Below are 19,685 nucleotides of genomic sequence, written 5' to 3'. Positions count from 1 at the left end.
AGGCAAAAAACAACAAATTTCCAGAAACAGTCTGTAATGATTTTATTCATCACTGCAAGCTAGTCCCAAACGGTCATCTTGGGTCATATGATAATATTCATATCTCGCAAAAAATACATTAAAGAGTGGACGATAACATCGTGGCAGTTTAAAACTTTTGTTACATATATGATTATTTCCACAGCTAATTAATTTAGCTCACGACACGATGCTGACATAGGTATTACGTACAATGTATAGGCAGGCATGCATGTGTTTGTTGGCCAAGATTTTCAAGACCTGTTTTTAGTTTTTACCTTTCCCAGATATTACCTACAATCACGTAACTACGACTACAATGCCAATGCCAATTTGTATTAATATATTAACAGCTGCTACGTCAAAAGAAATGATCGATCATTTATATATACGCAAATGTGAGAAAGCGGCTCTAGTGTGTTCTCGGACGGTAAGTTGTTCTTCGTGCAAAGCCAACAGACATTGCAGCTTTTCGTGTCAACGAGAGGGTTTAATTGCTCTCTAAACGTTTCAATCATTATATTATAAGAGCACTTAGTTACATTAGTCTCGAAAGTGAAGAATATTTACGAGATTAGTTTCTATATAGTCTGTTAAATTCTGTGATGAAATTGTTATTGAAATTATTAACCGGCCATTGAAATTAGTCGATTATTTTATTGGTGCTTAAAACAAAACAAACAAAAAAACGCGTCCCGACGTCGTTTGGCCAGAATGAACCAAGAAATACCTGAAACTTCGTTCGAATTCTCGCCCCAGTTTCCTTAAAAAACAGGAATAAGAAACAAGTCAATTTATTCGCTTGTGTACGACACGTGCCGTATCAGCGACTCCATTGACTCTTCCCCAAAAGATTAAGTTACTAGTTTCATAATTTTCTTCTAACTAAGTTTCTGATTTCGTGAATGCCTATTATAATATACAAGAAGAAAAAGTTTCTAAATTGCACTTGTTGACAAAACTAATTTGATGACCAAAAAAAAAAAGACATCCGTGAAATTTCTACGGCCTGAGGCTTTATTTTTCCTATCCTATTTTGGAAAACCAAAGTATTTGAACAAAACAAATTCGAATTTGTAGAGGTCTTTTGTAGTGGAGACGTGTCTATTCTTTGGAAAATTAATGCTACTGAATAAACCATTAATATTTCTGACGTAATGGAAATTAAGTAAATTATGTAGTGATGTCGTCATCAAAGCAAATTAATAACAGGCATCTATGTAGTCACGCGGCACGCCACCGTTGATCATGCCACCGGCCAAAGCATCCAGGAACCATCCGATCGACCACGCATTATTCCTATCTATTTTAAAAACATATCTAATTTATTCCATCATCCCCTGAGAAAAGCATGGAACAATATTGTAACAATATTTTCTGTATAAATCAAATTCAGAATAAAAATATATACTCGATCGGCCTGTTACGAGGAAAAGAAAAGAATATATACCCATTATAGGATAAATTAATTTAAAATTGTACAACGGTCTAGTGTGAGAAAAATAACATTTAAACCAAAAAAAATGTCAGAAAATAATTTTTTTTTTTGACACTTTCCCAGAAAAAAAGATAGAACATAAAAAGATAGAAAGTGAGTGGAAACAACTACGAAAAAAGGGAGGGTGTTCGTCGGTCAATTTAGCTAAGCTATAAAGTACAAACTCATCTTGTCCAACAAAGCTCACGACACAAAACAATAAGGAATCTCCTGCAAAGAGGATTAGACTTATACATACTCACAGAAACATACAAACACACCATGTCGTATTCAACAGTGAAACGATCACTGGAGATTGAGGTAATCTCAGCGGAAGGACTCAAGGTAGATCGAAAACCATTGAAGAAGAAAACATACAGCGTAGTGAGAATCGATGAGAAATCTTGGGCTTCCAAATTGGACGAATTAGGAGGGAGTTACCCAATTTGGAAAGATAAATTCGATATGGAGATGCCAATAAACGCAAGTGTAAGGTTTATCTCCATTGAGGTTTATTATCGCACAAGTAGCGGGAGTGACAAAAATGTTGGTTACGCCAAGATTCCGGTGACGGATTTCATCGGAGGTTTTGCTCCACAAGGGCATTTGAATTTCTTGAGTTACAGGTTGAGAGATGAGTACGGTGACAAATGTGGAATCGTCAATGTGTCTATCATGGTGAAACCTGACGGTAATGATAAATCGTCGTCGTTTGCTGTGGCTCCGGTGGATTATGCTGCGTGTTCTTGGCAAGCTACCACGGCGTCGAATAATCAAATGTGGAGACCGAGGACATCTTCATCAATGGCTTCGACTGCTGGTTATGGCGGCGGTCGTGTTGTCACCGGAGTTCCTGTTTGGTGTGCGTATCAACGGCCGTCTTAATTTTATTTTTGTTTTCTTTTTTTCTCGTATATATATGCATGCACAGATTTATCTTGATATTTTTTTTGCCTTTTTTTCCAAAAAACAAAACGTTTGATTTATCATGAAATCTGATAAACTTACGTACTATGAAAAGAATAATTAAATAAAATCCATCTTTCACTTTGAAGTGTTCTTCTGATGAATTAACTCATGCTTAAAAGCTTCAACAATCGTTTATTTCTTGCGACTCCGATTTTGTTATTTAAATCAACATAGAAACAATCAGATTTTTTTGTTTTTTGTGAAATAAATAAGATTAGATTATTAGATATAAAATCTCTCATTCCCACTACAATATTTTAACTATATATATTTTTGTTCTCAGCTTTAAACAAAAACAATTAGGCGTCTGGTGGTGACCGTGTTTCTGTAATCTTGGTGAAAGCTGGGATCGACACCGGTGGCGCGAAGTTATGAGGAAAACTGCGCATATTGATGGATTTGGGTTCATCACAAACGTCTGATATACAGACGATATAGGTGCGCATCTGAGCTTTCTTTTTCTCATTTTCTGGTCTTGTTTATTTTCGAAACTAGAAGATATATTTATGTAATAATGAATTATGAAAATGTACCAGAAGTGGATAAATAGTGCTTGAAAAACCATCGTAATTTAGTATCCTAATAATAAACAATCAAATTTTATTTACCAAATGTTTTTATTATATGACCAAATTACCAATTAATCCGACAACAAAAAAATTTTATCCTACTTTTTTTTTAAACCAAGACTTAATTCAAGTGAATTATATATCTTGGTATTATATGACCAAACCAAACAACTAATTGTAATAAACTATCAATAATTTTTTTAATCAATTAAGAAGTTGCATTCTTTATTCTGTTTTGTAAAGTGATAAAAACGTTGCTTCAATCATATGTGGGCGTCTACATTCACAATGTGCAAAGACTCAAAACCACACGGCAAAGCCTGCAAAGACTCAAAACCACACGGCAAAGCCTCAAACTATTATTGAAAAAAGAAAAAGGAAAAAAAAAAAGCCTCAAACTATTACAGAAAAATAACCTCAACATGTAATAACAGTAGTGTAATATAACTACTTACAGCATTTATACAACAAAATAGTAGAGAAAGAACTCAAGCCCCATCCGGTTGTCTCAAGTTTCCCACACCGATATTAAAGCTAAAACTTTAACAATGGAGAGAGAGAGAGTCAAAAGATCACCGATAATCATACTGCATCGTTGCCACTTCGTTCACCGGTTTTGAGAATGTTGAATTTGCAGAGAGGGCAAGTGGCGTTAATACGTAGCCATTTGTCTATGCAAGCTTCATGGAAGTGGTGTCTACATGACATTTCTCTCAGCTCTGTTCCATCTTCATAATCACAGAGACAAATGCAACATTCCTGAAAGAGAGAAAGATTCATTTGTTTGTACCAATGATCATCTCCAGCTTTGAATAATTGATTAGATTTCAGACAGGGATGGGTTTAACTTACAGCTTCATCGCTTGATAGCACACGCTCGGTTGGAGAATCAACACCAAGTTGAGTCATTATCCCTCCATGAGTTTCTCGTATCTCACCATTCACTTTCTCTGAGTTTCTTACCGTCAGAAATTTGAATTTCGGGAGCCTTTCTATCTCCTCATCCGATGCGCCTCCCTGAAACATCAATAAAAAGCCCTGTAAACACAATCTATCTTGAACACCGGTCTTGAATAAACGGATATTTGTCTTGACTTACCCGATCTGCCAAAGCGTACAAAACCGCAATGATGCAAGGCAAACAGCAGCAAACAGCGATACCAATAAGACAAGCGACAGCAACACAAAGGACGACAAAGATAACATCAAAGGCGAGAAACGCAACACAGAGCCTGCAGACCAGTAACACAAAGTAAATGAAACAAGAATCCATCTAACAACACATAAGAAAGTTTTCGAAAACAAACCAGTAGAGTTGAGGCGAACTTTGAGAGAGTTCCTCAGAATCAGCAGTGACCCAATAAAACCCAATGATCCACCAAACAAACGAGAAGATTGCATTTGCTGATTCAAGGTGCTTAGCAAGACTACAATGAACATTAATTGAATCATCAATGAAAGAACAGTTCTTGTGAGAATAAAAAAAGGATCAAGCAAGAATAAAGCTTTACCTAGTTCCAGGTTCAATCTGAGAATCATCTACAATGGCGTAATCATCAGATTCATCTTCACTAGATCCGTGACTGGAACTTGAACCCAAAACAGAATCTTCGTTTGGAAAATCATCACTTTGTCGTCGATGACGACGACGATACTCAGCAATTACACATCCAACATGGAACAAACACTGTAAATTATACCCAATAATCCAGAATCTAAGAGGAACATGAGGATTCTCATCAGAACTAAACCCTAGAATAGCAATTGTGACGAATACAAAAGCTAGATTCCAGAGCACATCTAAGACTATAACCGGTTTCGAATACGCCCACTCACTTTGTCGCTCCTCAATCTGCTCAGCCGCGTTCTCACGGACTCGAACCGATGACTCACGGAGCATCATCCGGCGACTGCTAGCTCGGCGAAGAAGCCGAGACGCCGCGCCACGTAGCGGTTGCGAAGAACGGGAGAGAGCACGCCGGTTTCGATTGAGAAGTGGCGACGAGACATCCGTCGCCGGAGAAGAAGAAGAGGAGGAGACATGAATCGGCGGTGGATACATTATTACGGTGACGGAGCAAACACGATTCAAAATTAGGGATTGGATCTTGACGAATAAATTTGACAGGGTCGTGGTTGTTGAATTTCACTGGAAAATTGAACCGGAGGACGGAGGTTCTTTACATGGGAATGGGATAGTGAAAACGACAGAGGTCGTGTGTGAGCTCCATTAACGTCTAATCGAAGCTTCTATATATACATTTTTGGATCACAATTAGCAAATAAATCCTGAAGTTGAGCATTAATTATTTAGATTTGTTTTATTTAAGTAAAGATTTTTAATTGAAATTTATTTCTCATATATTTAGCAAAAGTCTCTACAAAATCTTTCCTTATCTATTTAAGTAAAGATTCTGAAATCAAATATGTTCTCAACAATTTACAAAAAATCTCTACACAATCTTTTTAAAAATCTCGACTTAGTTAACTTCTGATTTTTATCTGCAAAAAAAAAATTAATTGTAACAGTTCTCAGAATTTGCAATAAATAATAAATCCAGATGACAAAAAAAAAAAGAGTGATGTAAAAATCGGGAATGTTGATACTACAATTTCTTCTACTTCTTTTTTTCATATAATGAAAATTATTTTTTAGGGATATTTTTAGGCCTGGGCAAAATACCCGGAACCGAATACCCGAACCGAACCCGAACCCGATTTTTAAAAATACCCGAATGGGTCCTAACCTCCTACCCGAACCGAACCCGAACCGAATCCAATACCCGAATGTACCCGAATGTACCCGAATACAAATATACACCTAAAAATATTAGTTATTTTTATTTTTATAATACCCAAAATACCTAAAATTACAATCATAAAACAGAATATATTAGGTATTTTAGATATTTTTGGTTATATTTGGATAAAGAGTAACCAATGTATTTTCGAGAAATCGGGTATTTCGGTTAGATTTGGGTATATATGAGTTAAAAACCCAAACCCGACCCGAACCCGAAAATATTCCGGGTATTTTTGGTTATTTTCGGGTATTTTGCTTTTTTATTAAAATACCCGAACCGACCCGAACCCGAACCGAATTTTTAGAATACCCGAATGGGTCTTGACCCCTACCCGAATAGACCCGATACCCAAAAAAAAAGAACCAAACCCGAATGCCCAGGCCTAGATATTTTCTTAAAACCTCTAAACAAAACAAAGGGTTTCAAAAGATAGCTTCTCTTTTGGCGGATCGATCCGCAAACCCGCAACTCTCTACGGGCTTATCCGCATGAACCTGACCCCCGTAGTGGATAAAAATATTATTCAAAAAAATAACAAATGATGTTTAATTTTATGGGACGGGGTTATATGGTGCAACGGGTTTAGATCAATATTAATATTAAACAATATACTATGGATGAAATCCTAGAATTTAAAATCAAAATTTAATTATAAAATCAGAAACACTAAACAAAATAAACAATATTAACAAAACAAATACAACTTAAAATTTTGCAAAATAATTTTTTAGTTATAAAAAAATTGACCCGCGGTGTACCGCGGGGTAAAATCTAGATTTGGAAGTTTAAGGAGAAATTTTTTAAAAAAAAAATAATAGCTCCGCGGTGTACCGCAAGAAAAATCTTTCTCCTAAACTAAGGCAAGAAGAAGAAGAAAGCCAAATGTCGTTTAAGTGTATATATAGATATACCATTTAAACCTAAAACACAATTAATATACTCAAAATTATTAATATAGATATATGGATGGTACATTTATAAAATAGGTCGAAATATTTTATTATACTCTCTATTAATAAACAAAACTAATTATATTTAGATTTTTTAAAAAAAATTATAGTCCTGCGGTGTACCGCGGGTTCAAATCTAGTATTAAATTATTACGGGATTGATTTTTGTGTCAAATTTTATCAGTTTTGGAAGATCGGAAATTTAGTTCAAATTTAAACGAGGCAAATTATTACTTTTTTTTTTTTTTTACTGTTTTCCTTTTCTGTTACCTCGACTGTTTTAATAGTACACATTCATCGGTTTAATTTCGGATCTAGTTTAATGGGCCTTCTGGCCTGTCTCATTTGATTTTTCTTTGTTGTTCAAGGTTGTATTTTTTTTTTTGTGTTTAAACAAAAAGGTTCTTCATTGTAGCTGATGCTCAATCTAGCTAGGATCTTTGGACAAGCAGCGAAGAAAAACATCACTCTTGCTGACAAGGTTAGTTACTTGACTCTTCGATTTTTCTTTGTTTTGGTCTCAAAAAATTTCCATCTTTCTACTTTTTTCGTTTTAAAGGAGGGATTTATAAAAAGATTTGATTTTTGTTTTGGTTTCAAAAAAACTTCCATCGGTGCTCGTTTATTGATGGTGAAATGATCTGTTATCTTTAGGTGAACAAGCATGTGGGTCTCCTACTACATAACCACACACAGGTACACAATTTCGTTTTTTTTTAATCGATTTTACATTGTTATGACTTAAGATCCTGAATTGGTTTTTTCATCTAAACATTTGTGTATTGGGCTTCTTGTTTTCATTTCATTATGGGCTTATTAGTATTTTATTTGATATATTTAAGAAACAGAGGAAAACATGGCAAAATAGTTAGTGTCGATTGCTCCAAAATTTCTGGATTTTTGAATGTGCCAATCCTTTCTAGAGCGTTTGCTTCATGTTTTGAAATCTAACTGATGATGGCTCTCTTGTAGCTTCATGGAAAAACATTTGGCGGTCTCCCATTTCATTTTGGCTCAAGATACTACTCCAATGCACTCCCTGTCACAAGGCAATGGCTCAATACCAACAAGCGAGAACTGAAGCGAACTTTCTTAAGGGCATACGTGATACCCCAGCGGAAACGCAAACCCAGGCGACCTACCAAAGTTCCACCCGTTGATGGCCCCTACATAGAGAGAGGTTTAAAATCGATCAAAGAGCAATTTCTGATTCTTCTTCAGTCATGACTGCCTGAAAGCCATGGTCAGTGGTTGTGCTGCAAACATAGATTTTCGCCTTGGCCTCTTCCAAGCTGTGAGTTAACCAAATACACCGGAAAAAAAAAAAAAAAAAAGAAAGTCTATAGTAGTACTCACTTGAATTTTTATTTTTTATTTTGTTTTGTATTATGGTTTACATGAGAAAGTTTAAATGTTAGCTAATAATTAGATTTGCCCAAAAAAAAAAGCTAATAATTAGAAAGAGTTAGGAACAGAGTTATACTGTTTTATCAAACCAACACCACTGATAAACTTTGACTTTGTTTCTTAAGCATGAGCTTATCACTTGTTCTGTTCTGCTTTTAAATCTTTGGATGCTTGTATCTTGTCCAATAGTTTTCTAAATATGTTTTATGGATGACACATATGTTTGTACCAGAATTGTTCTAACCTTTAAAAAAGCCTATTTGATTGAGCTTTTAATGTAATATCATCGCTCTTTTACTTTATGGTAAATTTTCCAATCATGCGTATTAATCATGATGCATAAGACATGAAAAATTCGGAATGTGTTTATATTTTTTCAAATGGTAATCTTAGAAAGGCTTTTTAGGTCGTCATCATTCTCTCTTCACAAAGATGTGAACTTCTAATTTGCAATTTGAATATTTCACTTTCTGCAAATCCTAACATCTTTTTTATAAAGTCACAATTATATATTTGTTATGAATACTAATGTACCTCACACAAATCTGATATAGTTCTATTGTTTAACTCATTTGTTTATTTATATTTTGTGATCACTATCTCAACTTCGGCTGATCTGCTCCAAACCTACATCTTAATTTACTAAAACTCTACGTAAAATTTACTAAAAACATAAAGGTTTTGGCTAAACTGAAATATTAAATTTTAATTTGATTTTTTTTACCAAAAACTTTGAGAAAGTAATCGATTTAATATTTAATTGATCCACGTGATTGAAACAAATTATAAATTTTTCTTTTAGCTATAACATTACGATGTAATTAACAACATTATGGAAACAAAATCATCATTGTTCAAAGACCTGCTTGTGGACCTGAATATGATATTTACCTCATGTGAAAATTCTGTAGTTAAGTTACTATAACATGCCCACAATTTTTGTTTTCTTCTAGCCCATAAAGTTGTTTCGATGGTTCGGTATTGGCCCACTAATTAAAAGAAAATAAATAAATAGGATACACACAAAATTAAATTTTCAACGACTTACACGCAATAATTACTTTTCTAAGGTCTTTCTTTCACAAGAAAATTCCGGTTTAGTTTAAGTTCGGTTTAAACTTACCAGTTAAACCACACTCGTAGATCGTGTCATCAACTTCAGGTAATGGTGTCAAACAAGCATAACAACTAACAAGTATCATTTGTAACTAATGGCGTCAAAAATATATTGTATTATATATATATATATATGTATATATGTGTTATTAATTATATGATTTTTCAACAAAAAAAAATTATATTAGCATAGGTTAGATTTTGTTGTAAATTTGTGTAAATGTATAAATTAAATTCATTATTCCCTCACCTTACTCCTCAGATTCACCACCAAATTTATACCGTGTAAATCTTCTATTCCACCAAACTATCATAGGTTAAATTTTGTTGTTGCCACATGAGAATAAATTACTAGTTATAGGAGACAGAACTTTTACTAAAGAATTGATTTGAAAATATATCATAGAATGTACTAGCTTTCAGAAGAAGTACAGAGACATTACACAAATTTGTAAATTTAGTTTTGTAACAAAGATGCGAACAAAAGAGAAGGAAGTTCAATTTTCTACAAAATCAGAGTGCAAAGCTCCTCGCTGTCTGCCTTTAGCCGATTTCAGGTGTTTAGTAAGCATCCGTGGTGCAATTGCCATTGCCATAAGATAAGCTCTTGAAAGAGCAATTTGCAAGCATATGGAATGTATACCCGAGAAGGTTTTAAATTATATGCCATCAGAAAAACGAGCATGAAAGAGCTAAAGATGAAGATGAACCACTTGAACAACAGTTTTATGCTTTGGAAACTTACCTGACAATATTTATATCTATTCTGTTCTTGCCACCTCTGCATTCAAAAGAATTCTTCTTCATATTTGCAATGGTGATGAGCCCACAGACTTCACACACATGTACCGTATACGCATCACCCTGATCAAACAGCCTCCCTTTCAAAAAGTGAGCAGCACCATGTGCAATCATGCATTCACATATCTGTTGAACAAACAATTTTTTTAGTTTAGCTAATTAAGCTTCAACATGTGAGTATGTGAAGCAGTTTCTTACCTTCGTCGAGATAGTAGATGAACGAGATACGCTCTTAGCCGTCTAAAAAGTATGTATACGTATTGAATAAGTCTTATAATGATACGATTAGGTATACTAATAGATCTAGTGAGTTTTATTTTTGTTTATTTCATATGATAAAAATAGTGACAACAATCATGAGAATTTATTGTTGTAAAAAAATCAAAAATCAAAACAAAAAGCATAACATTGTAAGAAAAAAAAAAGAATAAGAAAACGCAAAATCAGGAGAGAGCACTAGTATTGTTTTTATCTTCATAAGGAGCAGGAACGGTCCAATATTGTTTCACCGCATAGTAAATCTTCTCTCTTTCATGAGGACCCTTCTCGTGGTCAGCAATTCTACCTTCCCATTCCAATCCTTTGGTTAATTCCTTAACCTTGATCAAAACGTCCACGTCATCTCTTATAATCACTCCACCACCCGGTCTAAGAATCCGGTCCATCTCCAACAATATCTCCTCCGGTTTACATTTACCTTGGTACAATGTGAAAACCGAGTCAGCATGGATAAAATCATACGTTCTTGGATACGTCGACATCGCTTCACACCTAACAAAAAGGAGAAAAACCGGATCAAATCATAACTTTCCACAAGAAAATTCTGGTTTAGTTTAAGTTCGGTTTAAACTAACCAGTTTTGATACGTTCCGATTAGACCACGCTCGTAAATTACACTGAGCGTATTGAGCTTAGCCTCGACCGGGACAATGTTCATGACCCAGACCGGATCATCGACTAAAGCCGCCGCGAATCCACCAAGGTAAGCATTCATGTCGACTAAGTTTCTGTATCTCCCGGTTTCACCCAACTGGTAATCTAATTTCTTGTAATAAGAAACTCTCTGTTTCCACAGTTTCGTGTTCTCCAAGAAAGCTGCAGGTGTGATCTCCTTGAGATCGCCTTTGTTTACTCTCGGAGGAACTGCGTTTAACCTAGCCGGCCACTTCTCTACCTTCCCTCCGGCCACTGTCTTTAGATCCTCCGCGTCATCAACTTCAGGTAATGGTGTCAAACAAGAATCCATCTTCGTATACCTGAATCATTCGAAATTTATAGCCAAATTCTAACATTTTTAAATCTTAGATATAGAAACTGATTGATTACCAGGCCATGTCGGGATCTTGATCACGACGACAAAACTCCGGATTCTTCAAAACCTGTCTGGTTTTCTTACAGTGAATGTGGTTATAGGGTTTTTGCCAAATAGCAAGATCATCTCTCTGCACAACTTTCTTCCAACACAAGCTTCTCGCGACCTGCTCGATCTGAGTCTGTTCTGCATTCAAATCATCCATCGTCCGCTCCCATCCCTTCCACCGTTTCTGCCAATTTATCGGCGGTCCAGAAAGTATCCAATACCCTCCTGGTCTTAAAACCCTATCCACCTCCATCAAGTAAGCCCCATCTGCAGCACACACACAAAGTGTTAGAACTCAAAAGGGAGTCATTTCGTACTTGTTTAGGGTTTAGAGTCGAACCGTTTTGGCCCCACGGGATAAGGCAACGAGAGCAATGTGCTAAGTCAAAGGCTCTAGAAGGGTACGGTAAGCGGATTGTAGCCATGATTCCGATCATCGCCGGCACGCCACGCTCGAGTGCAAACTGGACCTGAGCCTCGTGTGTGTCCCTTGGTGCAAATGACATCGTTGTAATGTTTCTTGATAAAAGATATGCACCGAAGCTAGCCACCTGAAAAACCAAAGACACATTTGATTGAACATCCCAACAAAACTCAAAGGCATATGATATTCTTGTTTTGACAAATTAAGTCAAACTAAGAGACAAGAAAAGATATTCTTCATTTTGACTCTTTGTTCACAACTACTAGTTTATTTTTTCAACTTTACAGGTTTAACGGTAAAGTATGAGTAGGTCAACAGTGACATTAGACGATTAGGTGACTTAGTGGGTCACACTCAGAAACCAAAAATGTTGAAAAAAGAATATGCAAAATTAAGATTAAATCTACAAAATGCACTAATTCCAAAATTTAATTATTTTTCACATATATAAGAATACACTAATCAAATGGAATTTAGATTAGATGTGACTAGATATGGATATACATGAATATACAGTATTTTGTTAGTTAATATATGAACGTCCCAACAGATTATTCGATTGAGGGAAAATCTTTTTTTTTTTTCCTTTAATTTGAAGCTTAAAAATAAAGATAACGAATATGCATTCTTGATAGAAAGGCAAAATCAAATCAAACCGGGGGGTTCGGTTTAATCAGAGTGAAGAGAATTTGAACGTACCCCGCAACCGGTATCGATGGCTGTACGGATAGAGCCGTCGCTGAGATCAATCAACCGTCCGATATCGTCAATGTAAGCATCAGCGCCACGTGGAAACATCGTACCGCCACCAGGGAACCAAAACCGATCATTCTCGTACCGGACCCAATTCTGATTCTTTTTCTCAACCGTGAGTTCCGTGTGAGGCACATTAGCGAACCACGCCACGTCACGACTCTCCGGCCACCGGAACGGCGTTTTGTAACCGTACGGCGCCGGAATTCTGCATTTCAAGATTTCTTCTCTCTCGGGACAATGCCTTTGCCTATACTCCAATCTCTCCCTCGCGAATATCAGCGATCGCTTCGCGTCTTCGCACGGCGTGTGCTCGCTCAACTCGGCGCCGCACGACGGGAAATTAACGGCGGTTTCCGTCACCGGAGGTGGATCTTGAATGTTGTGATGCGCGTCGAAGTCGAGATCTTTCGTCGAATCCGGTCTGGTGAATTGCTCGCACGGTGTACCGTCTGAATCATCGAAGGCGGCGCGTGGATTCACCGCCGTGTTTTGCCAAATACCGAGAAGGTAGCTACCGATGCAGAGAAGCGCAACTAGGGTTACGTAGTAAAGATTGGACTTCTTAGTCCGAGATGATATCCTTGTAAATAAATTCATCTCTTAAAGAAAAAAAAATCAATCAACGGTAGAATTATTTAGAAACCAAATTGAAATATTTTATATATAGACACAACGATGAGTGAATCGAATGTGTGACTAGTGAAGTTTTCAAGGGTTGATATGAAGTGGTTCGATGGTGTAATATAAAGGGATGAGAGAAAATAGAAGCGAGTGTTAGATACGCGCTTTAAGGTCAAAGGGTCAATGTGTTGATTTTTTTTTTTATGTATCGTTCGTGAGAGATTAGGCTTAAAACGTGCGAGCTAGTCATAGGCAACAATGGGGAAATTATTTTGTTCAAAATATTATTCTTTTCCATTTTCATCGAATTATTAGATTTGTTATTTCTAGAAAATTTGGAAAATTAAGGATTTTGTGATATATTCATGGATTGTATTATGAGAAATATATCTTTTACTAACATTTTGTGATTACCATTTTTCTAAAAGGAAGTAAATTGACTAAAGAATTTGCGTACGTGAAAGTCCACGCTCCGATGAAGCGAGTGAAGGTTGATATATAGGTGATGAGGGGTCCGTTTGGGTCCTTTGGATGCAAAGAGACGCAATCCCAATTGCACTTTTCACCGGTATGATCCAATTTTAATGCTTAACCGAAGCACTTTTCTGATGGTTTCCCGGTTTACATACATACACCGTTTTAATTCAAAAAAGCACAACTGAGATTCTCTTTTGCTCTGTATATACGCCAGTTATGGGAATGTAATATGAACTTTTTTCGGGGGCCAGAGGAAGTTTAAACCTTGCGGGATTGTGAAGAAAGCCCAAAGAAGCAATGTACATTGGAATCGTAAAACACAGTGAGAGTTTGGTTTGCGTTTGTAATACTTGTAATTTGTTTTAAATTAATAAACAATTGAATTCCAAACATCATTCTGCACCTTTTTTTTTTTTTTTTTTTTGGTAAAAACCATCATTCTGCACCTTACACGAGTTACACCAAACCAAACCAAACAATACAAATGGCATTGGACTGGAAACATTAGAAACAAATGGAATCGAAGCGATTTATCGAACCTTACTCAAGTTTACAAAAATAAAAATTATAACAGATCTTACTGATAAGTTGTTAAGATTATCCAAATTATAACAGATCTTAACGATGCCCCTTTGACAAAATAAAATAAAATAATAAAAATAGTCGCTTTCTTATGATTTAAATTTAAAGTTTAATCCAAAACTAAATTGAACAAAGGTAAAAAAAAAAAATCAAACTAAATCTGAAATTTCCGTATCAAAATCCCAAAGTCTTCTTATTCATGCATGGCCTATCAACAACTTTCAAGATATTTTATTAGAAAAATATCGAGGATTTTTATATTTAATATGAAAAATGGCGTTTCATTGTAAAATGAGCGTTCCACGATGCATGGATGCGCTCCCAGTTGTAGCTTTAGGCGAAAACAAGCCCAAAATCTATAATAATCAGATCAAAACACATATGTAGTTGGATTTTGCTCTAGTTTTTGCTTTGCAGAAACAACATCTCATAATAATGCAATACTATTAAAACTTGTGTATCAAGAATCTGAGGCATAAACATAATTATTATAATCATCATTCCTGCAAAGTATTTTATACGATGTTTTATAACAGCAGCAAATTTCCTTAATAAAAGACCAACATAACTTTCTGAAATGACTTTCTCCTTAACACCAGCTTCCTCGATCGACTTCAGGGTGTTTTGATCTTGGGGCGTGTCGGAAGCAACTGTGTTTGTGGAGAATAATAATGAGAATCATATAAAGATCAGAAGAGAAAGTTACGACATTGTAAACATTGTAAAGTAAAGGTTTTGTGGATGAAACAAGTGTTACCTGGTAACAAGAAATGATGGAGGTGATGAATCCAAAAGCTCCGGTGACACGAGGAGTGATCTTCTTTGGAGCTAACTGAAGAAGACCAGCTGCTACAACAATGTCCATAGCCGATTTGATCAAAGCAAGTGACCTCTCGTTTGATTGTTTTAGCTTAGCACGATATTCCTCATCCTACAAGTTTACACAATTTGATAAACAGGAATTGAGTTTCTTACTATAGGATTTTGTAGAATTAGAAGGTTCTTGACAAAAGGAGAGAACTTTACTTGATACTTGTTTCCATGCTTGAGTCCCTTTTCGATCTTCTTCATTGATGAAGAAAGCCTTCCAATCTCACCAACCTATTAACAGTGAAAACCCATAAATAAGCGGCGAAAAAGACCAAGGTGACATGCGGAATCGATCGGGAAAGCGAAAGAAGAGACAGACCTCGACTAAAGTTGTACATACAGAAGATCCCATCCAGCAGAAAAGAGATATACGTCCAAGTAACTCAGCTCGTTCTTTGTTCTGTGTTGAGATACACATAAGACATTAGCCAAAACACAAAACTTGAATACACCAGTGGTACATAAACTTGATGATCTCTCTCACAGTCTCACCTTATATATTCCTGATCTCCCAAGCCAGACAATTTGATCCAGGAACAAGAATGTAGATAAAAGTGCGTTTTTCGACTGAAAATAACAACAAAGATTGGTACAGAACAAAGATATAAAACAAGGGGACTAAGAAATCTTTGTATGAAACACTGAGCTATGAGCTCTAAAGCACATACCTTTCCAAGTAAAACAAGAGGAAGAGGAGTCCCTTTAGGCACAGGACTGATGAGACCATGCAAGTCATTCACAAACTGCAACAATGATATTTAGTTGATTAATAAAGAGCTAAAACACAGTCCAATCAAAATCTAAAGCAGCAAAAAAAGGATTAACCTTGAAAAGACGAAAGACTTTTCTGGCTAAGCTAGTAGATTTGTCAACATTTTGAGCAGTACCAGGTTGTCCACCACTCAAGAACTTGGAACCATACTGTATCGCTCTGCATAACTTATCCCTTGCCTCTGCTTTGTTCAAATACATTACCACAAGTGCTAGCTCTGCTCTTGACACATCTAATGTCGTCCCCATCTTCTTCTACCTACTAATCAAATTCCAAAATATCTACCAAAATTGGAAAATTCTATTACTTTCGATCGAAGAAAATCATCAAGAACACCACGAAAGTATCTCAATTTCGGATTTAAAATTGAAAGAAATCAGAGAAATCAAGAGAATTTCGAATCGAAATACCTTTGGGAGAGATGTGTGAACAGAGAGAGAGAGAGAGCGATCAATTAAAATTCGCAATGCCTTCTGTTTTGTCTTGATCTTCTTTTGATTGTATGTGTAATCGGAGATAGGGCTTGTTTGGTCATCTTCGTTTCCCGATAAACAGACAAAACACGTCGTTGGGTCAACCCCATCAGCTCTTCGATCCCTCATACTCAGCCGTCGATCATGTTGACTCTCACTCTGCTTTCGGAAGTTGAGGATATTTCGCGCGTCCCAACCACGTGGCACACATATCTAGGGCAAAAAGATTGCAAGTTCACGTGGCTTTTTTAGACATTATTTGGGCCAATAGCACCTCCAAAGAAGCCCTTTAATGTTTCACCTAAATGGGCTCTAACTTTTGGCCTCACTTATTAACATTAAACCGCTCTTTATTTAACCGACAAAACCTTAGTCGTTAGTTAGGGTTTACTACTTTACTTACTAATCCGTCATTCATAATCAGAACTGAAACTAACCAAACATAACTGCAGTCTCTTTTTTTTGTTTCGATGGAACTCGATAAAGATCAGACAGTCATGTCGGAGGATAAAAAGCCTCAAGATCCAAATCCCAGATTTGCTTGCGAAGGTTGCAGCGTTTTGCTCGACGTCAACGATGGTGACCGTCTCGTTTTCGCTCGTTTATCTGGTGGCGCGTGCGTCTTCTTCTTCCTCAATATCTTAATTTATCCAGATTGATTCTCATCCTCAATTCTATTGTTTTGAATTTGGTTTTTGATTTTTTTCTCTCTATATTCTTACAGTATATTAAAGATTGGGAATAAGAATTATTCTTTAAAGCCATTGATCGGAGCTCCGTTTGGATCTCTGTTCCAAGTCGAAACCGGAGAAGATGGTTCTTTCCTCTCTCGCATTTTTCCCATTAAACAAGGTTTGTTATTGAATACCAAACTCACATTATCCTTTATACTGAATTCAAATTTTATAAATTTATAATGTTAGTCATTGATTTTGGTTATAGATAGATGAATTTGCTCTAATTGATGTTTGCTTACACAGAAAATAGCAGTAATAATGTTATGGACGATTCTAGAGATAATCGGGAAATCGTCGACAACAATGAAGCTCAGAACCTTACTGGTGAAGAAATTGAAGCAATGCGGAGGTTAGAAGAATTTTTTATATCCTCTGTGTTTATTATATTGAATGCAGACATTGGAAGATTTGCTAAAGTTTTTCTCTTTTATGAGTAGAGAGGGTGCAAAAGGGGATGAAATTATTGAAGCTCTAATTGCAAACAGCAAAACATTTGATAAGAAGTTTCAGTTGTCTCAGGTAATGTATTTATATTGTTAATCTCTCTGCTTCTACTTTGAAAGTTTGGGAGACATATAATTGAATTTGTCTTTTTACTTCTTGTAGGAAAAATATAAGCTTAAAAAGCAGAAGAAATATGCACCAAAGCTTCTTCTTCGACGGCCTTTTGCTAGAAGGTATTTATTTATTCGATTTTTCTGTCTTTTTTTGTTTTCGACTTCTTCCGTTTCTCTTATGAATGAATCTCTTTATGTTTAACAGTATATGTGAAGCTTATTTCAAGAAATACCCCGCCAGAATTGGGTAAGTACACTTGTTTGTTTCTTTACTTGTGTATTCTGAAGATCCTGAATCCTTTTTTATATCTCTGTTGAGATTTGAATTATGTATTGATGGTGCTGTATATCTTTTTTTTTTGTGTTGTAGATTCTTACGAGTAGATGCGTTGTCTCTTCTGTTAACAATGGCTAATGTCACTGCATACTCGGATGTGCTTGTGGTGGATATGGTTGGTGGCCTTGTCACTGGTGCAGTGGCTGAAAGATTAGGAGGTATGACCTTTTTGCAATCCTACATCACATTAATAAGACCATTGCATATTCTTGCAACAATATGCCCCTGCTACTGTGTGTCTTATTTGTATATATTCCTTTTAACAGGCACTGGTTATGTTTGCAATACATATAAGGGAAGTGCTCCTTATCCTGTGGAGATGGTAAGGATGTTCAACTTTAGTGACAAGGTTTTAGAGAGGTATGTTCGATTGGTCCCCCAAGTCTTTTTCTCTAGTCTCTAATTGTAGCTATGTATCTGTAATTGACATTTGTGTGTTCCTTTTCTCGTGTGTAGGATCGTGCAGTCATCGATAAACGAGCTCTCGTCAGCCAATACTGCGTCTCCTGAAGGAAACAATCAACAAGAAGGAGTTTGTAACGCTGAGAATAATATTAATGCAAGTTGCAAACCTCTACCGTTTCACTTGAGTCCTAATTTGAGAAAATCATGTGATTGTAACAGAAGGTTTTAATTGAAAAATGCAGGAAACGTCATCTACATCTGATATTATGGTAGAAGAAATATCTGCGACAACTGAGGCTGGAGTAGTAGATATTGTTGTACCAGAGAGCAAAGTTATCAAAGCCGCAAAAGCTGGAGCCAAAGCTTCAAAAGAAACAATAGAGATGTGGCGAGAAAACGGCTTTTCGAGGTAAGTATTAGTGTTTTATGAATGAAAATGGTTTGCGCTCATCACTTAATGATTGTCTGATTCGCAGCCTAATCATCGCTGCGCAAGACCAAGACCCATGGAGCGTAGCTAAAGATGTATTGCCACTGCTGTCTTACTCTGCTCCCTTTGTAATATATCATCAGTATTTACAGGTATGTCATAAGAAAAAAGCTATTACCAACTGCTCTCTATCCAAGTCAGAAAAGCTCTAATCTGCTACGTTTGGTCTTTAGGCTACATACAGTAGTAGACCTATAGCTAAATGAACTTGTTCAAAGCTTTTCATTATATTTGGTAATAATGAACAAAAATCTCTTGATAATAATCACAGCCGCTGGCGACATGTATGCACAAGCTTCAACAGGGGAAGATGGCGATCAATCTGCAAATAACAGAACCATGGCTACGCGAATATCAGGTCTGATAATATTCTCTTTTTTCTGTGTGTTTTAATCTCAACAGATCATCAAGATGGGGTTGAATGATATATGTATCTTAAAAATGCAGGTGCTTCCTTCAAGATCTCATCCTCACATGCAGATGAGTTCTTTTGGAGGCTATGTTCTGAGTGGCATCAGAATCTCTACCACTTGACTGTTGTTTTCAAAACCAGAAACTGTGGTTTGATGTTTGGTCTTTAAGGTCTTTGTGGTTGTTGTTGTTGTAACATTAAGGGCTGAGATTATGAGAACACTCCAAATAATTGAAAATTTTGCCGGATATTTTAAGATAATACATCCATTTACCTTCAAATTTCTTGATCGTTTTGTATG

General features: G+C 36.1%; 5 protein-coding genes across 6 annotated transcripts; 2 read left to right on the top strand and 3 right to left on the bottom strand.

The window, feature by feature from the left end:
- Positions 1-1,620: 1,620 nt before the first annotated feature.
- On the top strand, positions 1,621-3,071 carry LOC9316265 (BON1-associated protein 2). The gene is made up of 2 exons (XM_021029280.1): positions 1,621-2,357; positions 2,748-3,071. Exons 1-2 carry the CDS (start codon positions 1,778-1,780, stop codon positions 2,765-2,767), a joined length of 600 nt encoding a protein of 199 aa, XP_020884939.1. The 5' UTR covers positions 1,621-1,777; the 3' UTR covers positions 2,768-3,071.
- Positions 3,072-3,615: 544 nt separating this feature from the next.
- LOC9318098 (E3 ubiquitin-protein ligase At1g63170) lies at positions 3,616-5,277 on the bottom strand. The gene is made up of 5 exons (XM_002880151.2): positions 4,545-5,277; positions 4,341-4,460; positions 4,133-4,265; positions 3,886-4,050; positions 3,616-3,792 (listed from the first exon to the last, which is right to left on the bottom strand). The coding sequence occupies exons 1-5, from the start codon at positions 5,093-5,095 to the stop codon at positions 3,616-3,618; spliced, it is 1,146 nt and encodes a 381-aa protein (XP_002880197.1). The 5' UTR covers positions 5,096-5,277.
- A 5,150-nt stretch (positions 5,278-10,427) lies between these two features.
- Positions 10,428-13,383, bottom strand: LOC9316262 (probable methyltransferase PMT16). Its single transcript, XM_021029915.1, has 5 exons — positions 12,595-13,383; positions 11,812-12,022; positions 11,438-11,738; positions 10,966-11,367; positions 10,428-10,882 (listed from the first exon to the last, which is right to left on the bottom strand). Exons 1-5 carry the CDS (start codon positions 13,246-13,248, stop codon positions 10,555-10,557), a joined length of 1,896 nt encoding a protein of 631 aa, XP_020885574.1. The 5' UTR covers positions 13,249-13,383; the 3' UTR covers positions 10,428-10,554.
- A 1,375-nt stretch (positions 13,384-14,758) lies between these two features.
- LOC9318097 (peroxisomal membrane protein 11D) lies at positions 14,759-16,596 on the bottom strand. Of its 2 annotated transcripts, none has more exons than XM_021028244.1 (8): positions 16,384-16,596; positions 16,027-16,234; positions 15,870-15,944; positions 15,694-15,768; positions 15,521-15,601; positions 15,358-15,432; positions 15,089-15,262; positions 14,759-14,981 (listed from the first exon to the last, which is right to left on the bottom strand). In XM_021028244.1, the coding sequence occupies exons 2-8, from the start codon at positions 16,219-16,221 to the stop codon at positions 14,946-14,948; spliced, it is 711 nt and encodes a 236-aa protein (XP_020883903.1). In that variant the 5' UTR covers positions 16,222-16,234; positions 16,384-16,596; the 3' UTR covers positions 14,759-14,945. The 2 variants fall into 2 exon arrangements, with proteins under 2 accessions (XP_020883903.1, XP_020883902.1); XM_021028243.1 differs by having other exon boundaries at positions 16,027-16,254; positions 16,384-16,494.
- A 179-nt stretch (positions 16,597-16,775) lies between these two features.
- Positions 16,776-19,665, top strand: LOC9316261 (tRNA (adenine(58)-N(1))-methyltransferase non-catalytic subunit trm6). Its single transcript, XM_021028242.1, has 13 exons — positions 16,776-17,062; positions 17,171-17,298; positions 17,427-17,532; positions 17,621-17,702; positions 17,790-17,860; positions 17,946-17,987; positions 18,111-18,235; positions 18,344-18,437; positions 18,534-18,636; positions 18,725-18,891; positions 18,959-19,064; positions 19,244-19,330; positions 19,420-19,665. Exons 1-13 carry the CDS (start codon positions 16,917-16,919, stop codon positions 19,504-19,506), a joined length of 1,344 nt encoding a protein of 447 aa, XP_020883901.1. The 5' UTR covers positions 16,776-16,916; the 3' UTR covers positions 19,507-19,665.
- Positions 19,666-19,685: the final 20 nt, after the last annotated feature.

The sequence above is a fragment of the Arabidopsis lyrata genome (assembly GCF_000004255.2).
Source record: "Arabidopsis lyrata subsp. lyrata unplaced genomic scaffold ARALYscaffold_4, whole genome shotgun sequence".
In the NCBI taxonomy this organism is placed as follows: Eukaryota; Viridiplantae; Streptophyta; class Magnoliopsida; order Brassicales; family Brassicaceae; genus Arabidopsis; species Arabidopsis lyrata.
The sequence above is the reverse complement of the archived record's forward strand: the minus strand, read 5'-3'. Positions and strand labels throughout refer to the sequence as shown.

Excerpts from the sequence above, each read along its gene's own strand:
- LOC9316265 (XM_021029280.1), top strand. The coding sequence starts at position 1,778 with ATGTCGTATTCAACAGTGAAACGATCACTGGAGATTGAGGTAATCTCA. Across the intron at positions 2,358-2,747 it reads CACCGGAGTTCCTGTTTGGT|CTTTAAACAAAAACAATTAG; the intron begins GTGCGTATCAAC and ends TTTTGTTCTCAG.
- LOC9316261 (XM_021028242.1), top strand. The coding sequence starts at position 16,917 with ATGGAACTCGATAAAGATCAGACAGTCATGTCGGAGGATAAAAAGCCT. Across the intron at positions 17,063-17,170 it reads GCTCGTTTATCTGGTGGCGC|TATATTAAAGATTGGGAATA; the intron begins GTGCGTCTTCTT and ends ATATTCTTACAG. Across the intron at positions 18,892-18,958 it reads CGAGAAAACGGCTTTTCGAG|CCTAATCATCGCTGCGCAAG; the intron begins GTAAGTATTAGT and ends TCTGATTCGCAG.
- LOC9318098 (XM_002880151.2), bottom strand. The coding sequence starts at position 5,095 with ATGTATCCACCGCCGATTCATGTCTCCTCCTCTTCTTCTTCTCCGGCG. Across the intron at positions 4,266-4,340 it reads AGTTCGCCTCAACTCTACTG|GCTCTGTGTTGCGTTTCTCG; the intron begins GTTTGTTTTCGA and ends ACTGGTCTGCAG. Across the intron at positions 4,051-4,132 it reads TGTACGCTTTGGCAGATCGG|GGAGGCGCATCGGATGAGGA; the intron begins GTAAGTCAAGAC and ends TTGATGTTTCAG.
- LOC9316262 (XM_021029915.1), bottom strand. The coding sequence starts at position 13,248 with ATGAATTTATTTACAAGGATATCATCTCGGACTAAGAAGTCCAATCTT. Across the intron at positions 12,023-12,594 it reads CCATCGATACCGGTTGCGGG|GTGGCTAGCTTCGGTGCATA; the intron begins GTACGTTCAAAT and ends TTGGTTTTTCAG. Across the intron at positions 10,883-10,965 it reads ATCGGAACGTATCAAAACTG|GTGTGAAGCGATGTCGACGT; the intron begins GTTAGTTTAAAC and ends CCTTTTTGTTAG.
- LOC9318097 (XM_021028244.1), bottom strand. The coding sequence starts at position 16,221 with ATGGGGACGACATTAGATGTGTCAAGAGCAGAGCTAGCACTTGTGGTA. Across the intron at positions 15,769-15,869 it reads CTCTTGTTTTACTTGGAAAG|TCGAAAAACGCACTTTTATC; the intron begins GTATGTGCTTTA and ends TGTTATTTTCAG. Across the intron at positions 15,433-15,520 it reads TATGTACAACTTTAGTCGAG|GTTGGTGAGATTGGAAGGCT; the intron begins GTCTGTCTCTTC and ends CACTGTTAATAG.